The 5,539-nt window shown below is 46.4% G+C and overlaps 1 protein-coding gene across 1 annotated transcript; it reads right to left on the bottom strand.

Moving 5' to 3' along the window:
• Window positions 1-2,981: 2,981 nt before the first annotated feature.
• On the bottom strand, window positions 2,982-5,290 carry LOC135552878 (uncharacterized). Its single transcript, XM_064984806.1, has 6 exons — window positions 4,996-5,290; window positions 4,740-4,888; window positions 4,085-4,274; window positions 3,870-3,994; window positions 3,628-3,714; window positions 2,982-3,524 (listed from the first exon to the last, which is right to left on the bottom strand). The coding sequence occupies exons 1-6, from the start codon at window positions 5,237-5,239 to the stop codon at window positions 2,982-2,984; spliced, it is 1,338 nt and encodes a 445-aa protein (XP_064840878.1). The 5' UTR covers window positions 5,240-5,290.
• Between the last annotated feature and the right edge of the window lie 249 nt (window positions 5,291-5,539).

Below are 5,539 nucleotides of genomic sequence, written 5' to 3'. Positions count from 1 at the left end.
CGCGACCATGAGGTCCGTGGTGTCGACGCACAATTGGCCTAGCGTCGTCCGGGTTAGGGAGGGCTTGGTCGGTAGGGATGTCCTTGTCTCATCTCGCACCAGCGACTCTTGTGGCGGGACGGGCGCAGTGCGCGCTAACCAAGGTTGCCAGGTACACGGTGTTTCCTCCGGCACATTGGTGCGGCTGGATTCCGGGTTGGATGTGCGCTGTGTTAAGAAGCAGTGCGGCTGGTTGGGTTGTGTATCAGAGGACGCATGACTTTCAACCTTCGTCGCTCCCGAGCCCGTACGGGAGTTGTAGCGATGAGACAAGATAGTAGCTACTACAACAATTGGATACCACAAAATTGGGGAGAAAAAGGGGTACAAATTCAATAACAAAAAAGGGTCTGGAAGGTGTTCATGGAGCGTCTGCGGATCTCGGTTAGTCTTACCTCAGGTTTTCACCCCGAGAGTAATGGGCAGGTGTAGAGAGTTAACCAGGATGTGGGTAGGTTTCTGCGGTCTTATAACCAGGATCTGCCGGGGGAGTGGGCGAAGTTCGTGCCCTGGGCAGAGATGGCTCAGAACTCGCTACGTCACTCCTCCACTAACCTTACCCCTTTTTAATGTGTATTAGGGTATCAGCTGGTTCTGGCTCCTTGGCATCAGAGCCAGACCGAGGCTCCTGCGGTGGACAATTGGTTTCGGCACGCTGAGGAAACCTGGGAGGCAGCCCACGTCCACCTTCAGCGCGCCATAAGGCGCCAGAAAATTGGCGCAGACCGTCGCCGCAGTGAGGCCCCGGTGTTCACACCAGGGGACAGGGTCTGGCTCTCGACCCGAAACCTGCCCTCCGCCTGCTCTGCCGGAAGCTGGGTCCGCGGTTTGTGGGGCCGTTTAAAGTCCTGAGGAGAGTGAACGAGGTATGTTATAGGTTACAACTGCCCACTAATTACCGTATTAACCCCTCGTTCCATGTGTCTCTCCTCAGGCCGGTGGTGGCTGGCCCGCTCCAGGAGGCTGAAGTGTGTGATGTTCCTCCGCCTCCTCTAGACATCGAGGGAGTCCCGGCGTACTCTGTTCGATCCATTTGAATTCGAGATATCGGGCGAGGGGCCCTCACTACCTCTTGGACTGGGAGGGGTACGGGCCGGAGGAGAGACGCTGGGTTCCACCTCGCCCTCCGGGTTGTCCCAGAGGCCGATGTCAGAGGGGGGTACTGTCACGACCTCTGCTGAAGTCCTTGCCTCTCCTTGTTCAGGCGGTGCTCGGCGTTCGACGTCACCTTCTAGCCATCATTGATCCATTTTTCATTTTCCATTGGTCTTGTCTTGTCTTCCCACGCACCTGTTTCCAATCCCATCCATTTACCTGTTGTGTATTTAACCCTCTGTTTCCCCTCATGTCTTTGTCAGAGATTGTTTTATTGTCAGTGTTGTTTATTGTTGTGTTGGTGGGCGACGGGTCCTCGTACCCATGTTTGTTCATGTCTGTACATATTTACTGTTCTGTGGACATTTAATAAAAGACTCCATTTACACTCCATTTTTACTCTCCTGCGCCTGACTTTCCTGCCACATACAAATGACGCTGACACCCTGACCACTTCATGTGGATAGAGGAGTGGGTGTGAGCGTGTGTGTGTTTTTGTGTGTGTAGGTGTGTGTACATGCATGTCTGTGTGTACGTGCATGTCTGTGTGTACGTGCATGTCTGTGTGTACATCTGGGTGAGAGACACTTTGATCTCCTTATTGGGTAGATTAATATTTGAATTCATAGATGGATACATCTCACCATCCCTCCTCCTGTCTCTCCTCTATATCCACCCAGTCATCCCCCTCTCTTCTCTCCCTCCCCTTTCAGAGTTAATATGTTCTGCATCTTTTCTAGATGAACAATCCTCAAAAACGTCATGCTTAATTACCTACATGTACAGTATCTATGTTGTGTTGATTTAGTTCCAGGTCTACTTGTCAACAGTATGTTGATGTCAGGATGATCTTTATTATGGAGAGTGCACTCATGTACAACTAGGGGGTTTCTCAGGTGAGGAACAGCTTGGCTGGAGCCCTAAACGATGTGCTGCTACTACTGCTTCTCTCAGCTCATTATCCATGCAGACCACAGGCATGACAGAGACAGAAAAGTGCAGTTTGACCGAAATCTTCCCTGTGAGAATTCATAAAATACATAAATTCTCAAAGTGATTTTCTAACAGAGCATTTTTCATCTGGTATTTTAATTCTTAATTCAATAGTTTCAAAGCTCTCTATTCTGTCACCATTCAAGGTGATAAAACGACACATACAGTATGTGTGCTAATCAATTACTCTGACACCAATATATCCTACCCTCCTGTAATATAGGCAAAGAGAATGATGTGCTGTAGTATGAGGATGTTCCCACCATCTTTATTTAGGTTGACTTACTTAACCAATCTCCCTGTAATCAGTTGGAAACCCACCAGTAACACAGCATCTTCAGGTGGCTCAGATATGTGGTGACAGGAGCACTCTATTTGATGCATGTGTAACAAAGGTAATTAGGCCCTGAGTGTGCGAGTTGTTATTAAAATGCTAAACAGTTTAGGGGCTGGATAACATGACGATCTAAACCTCATCAGGATGTGGGAGGGAAGGACAGAGGGAGAAAATAGAACATGTCTGATTTGTATTCGCTGTGGGTGAATATGTTATTTCATACATTACAGAATGCAAAATGCTTATGGATCATTATTGTCCAAATTAACTCTATGCTGATATATTCACTCTTCCCTACCTGCAGTAGTTTGATTGTTCCCTTGGCAGTAATATTTATTATTTTTGGTGAATTCAAACAAATAGGTCTAATCTAAGCATGCTGCGTCACATATCAACCGTAGTGAAAAATGTTTTATTAATTGTTCAAAGTATAGCTTTTGCTACATTGAAATGTTCATTAGGCATATTGACTCTTCAGAGATGCAGAGGCAGCTCGGTCTCCACTGTCAACATGTAATCAGTCAAAAAGTGCTGCAATCTCCAGCAGCATTGCATCCTCATTGTCATTATCAGTAGCAGGGGTAGCGGAGGCAGCCATATCCTTCAGCTCATTGTCATCTTCATACTCAGCGATGAGGTCTTCCAGGCTGGTCTCACTGATGGATTTCTTCATAGAGGTGTCTGTTAGGGTGGAGATCAAATCTTTAGCAGAGTCATCCTTCACGTCCTCATCAGTAGTGATCTTGTCCTTAGTGCTCTCAGGGGCCAGTGCCATGTCAAGAGTGGAGGTCTGGGTAATGTAGTCTGACGTGTGAAGATCTATCATGGTCTCCGATGAGACCATGGAGATCTGGCTCTGAGAGGTAGAAGCGGTCCGTGTGTCTGTGTTCATATCTGATGTCTGTGTTTCCATCTGCGCATGTGTCGAAGTGTTGGTAGAGGATGGCGTTCTCTCTGTCCTAGTTGCCATAGACGAGGTGGTCAGAGGGACTCCGGGTAGCTGCCACTCCAACAGGACGATGGCCAGGTTCCGAGCCAGGGACAACTGAGAGACTGATCTCTACCCGGAGGAATAGGGTGGTTAGGTTGAGGTCAGAGGGGAAATTGTCTAAATGCTTTAATCTCTGTCTGTCCGTATAGTAATTTAGGTTTCAGTAACTTACGTGGGCACGTGGTAGAGTAGGAGAGTCAGGTCTCATGTAAATTTCCTCCACAGGGGTCTTCACTTGCCGGGGTGTCCTTCGATTTTCCTGCACAACACAATTGTAACACCCAATGATAACACAGCATTATGGGAAAGATATTTTGCTCACAATAAAATATGATACAGCATGTTTGGTTGTCTCACAGAGTTAGGTCTTTGTCCTGAATTAGTTCCCTTGTCTGTTTCTGGTGTTGTACTTACGGGTTCGTGGTCCTGAGATGATTTCAACAGCTGAACTTCAGTCCGGTCTTTCTCCCTGCCCACCTTTCCATTACTCTTGTCCTTGACCCTTTGGGTTGTAACATCACCTCCAGACAAGTCTGAACCTGTGTAGATTAGACATTTTGAAGACACGTTCTTCCAAGTGGAGCCAATCTCATTCTATATCTAATCAGCAGACACCCCATAACACTCACCGGTATCAGATGCATTATCTTTGTCCTGGTCCTTTCTACTCTGTCTGTTCTGAGAGGGACGAGTCTTCCTCAGCTTGACTTTCCCACCACAGCAGAAGAGAGTGAACAGCTGCAGGGCCGCCACAGCTGGATGGATGCTCTTCTTCTTCTCTTTCTGCTGGGTCTCCTTTGCTTGCTCGTCAGGGGAGACCTCAGTGTCGCAATCAGTACATCAGTTAGAAATATACTGACATTTCAAACTACAATATCAATGTTGTATATACGTAGCCAATGATCTCTAGCTTGATTGGCAACAAATAGTATTTCCTAAGTGTGTTTCCATGTCAAAATGTTACCCCATAATAACGAGGGTTAGTGCTGTCCGTGATCCTTGGGACGTCCCTACCCTAAACCAGAACCTTAACCCTTACCTTAACCATTTCAATTTCAAGGTCAAAGGTCAGAGTTGGGACGTTCCATGGAATCTGTTTAGACTTTTCCTAATAACTATAAGGGCCTACCCCATCCGAAGGGGCATTGTGACATTATCACATTTGTCAAGCCATGTCAAAGGATCAGATTCAACACAATATGCTGTGTTTTCCGTATGGTGGTCATTATCAGTTGTCAAATGCATTGGTTAATCCTCATTAATAAGCAAGTTTGGATGTCTTACCGAGTTAGGTCTTAGTTTAATGTCCTTTTCTTTTTCCTGTGTCGTTCTGGATTTGTGGTCCTGAGATTCAATGCTATGTTTCTCTCCCCCAACCTTTCCTTTACTCTTGTCCTTGTTTCTTTTCACGTCACCTGCAGAGTAGTCCAAGCCTGTAAGTGAAACATTTCTAAGACACATAACCTGTTTTTTCCCAAGTGAAGCCTAGATAATTGTACTATGTAGCAGCACTAATCAATATACACCTCCTAACACTCACCAGTATCTGAGTCATTATTGTTGTTTGTATCATTTATCGTTGTTCCCTTTCTCCCATCACCACTCTGGGAGGGATCAAAGGGTGTTTTCTTCACCTTGACGCAGCTCAGCAGTGTAAACAGCTGAAGAAAGGTCAGGGCTTGAGGGATCCTCTTCTCCTTGGGTTTATCTTTATGTTCCTGTGTCTCCTTTGGTTTCTCCCTATGGGATACCTCAGGGACAGGGTCACTTAGTCTCTGACCCATGTCACGACAAGGTAGTGTACTGTTGTAATCAATCAAATCAGTTATAGGTTGAGAGATCGTTCGAATGTAGCTAATGCGCTCTACCTGAGCTTGTCTGACCGTTTTAATGTGGTCTGAGATTATGACATAAGTGTGTTTCCGTGGCAACATGTTACCTCATAATGTTCCCTTCTAACAACTAGTTCTCCTTCCCTGGTGAAGGGGCATTGTGACATCACCAAGTTAGTTACCTATCCACATATCCACCCAGAACACTGGAACAGCCTATTCCTATGGACCTAGTCTGCCTGTATGTCTGTA

Source organism: Oncorhynchus masou, chromosome 2 (genome assembly GCF_036934945.1).
Source record: "Oncorhynchus masou masou isolate Uvic2021 chromosome 2, UVic_Omas_1.1, whole genome shotgun sequence".
Taxonomy (NCBI): domain Eukaryota; kingdom Metazoa; phylum Chordata; class Actinopteri; order Salmoniformes; family Salmonidae; genus Oncorhynchus; species Oncorhynchus masou.
Note: the sequence above shows the minus strand (reverse complement) of the source record. Positions and strands in the feature narration are given on the sequence as shown.

Bases quoted from the DNA above. Each gene is read 5' to 3' on its own strand.
- LOC135552878 (XM_064984806.1), bottom strand. From the start codon at position 5,239: ATGGGTCAGAGACTAAGTGACCCTGTCCCTGAGGTATCCCATAGGGAG. The intron at 4,889-4,995 runs GTGAGTGTTAGG...TTTCACTTACAG, and splicing joins CAATAATGACTCAGATACTG to GCTTGGACTACTCTGCAGGT. The intron at 3,995-4,084 runs GTGAGTGTTATG...TAATCTACACAG, and splicing joins AGATAATGCATCTGATACCG to GTTCAGACTTGTCTGGAGGT.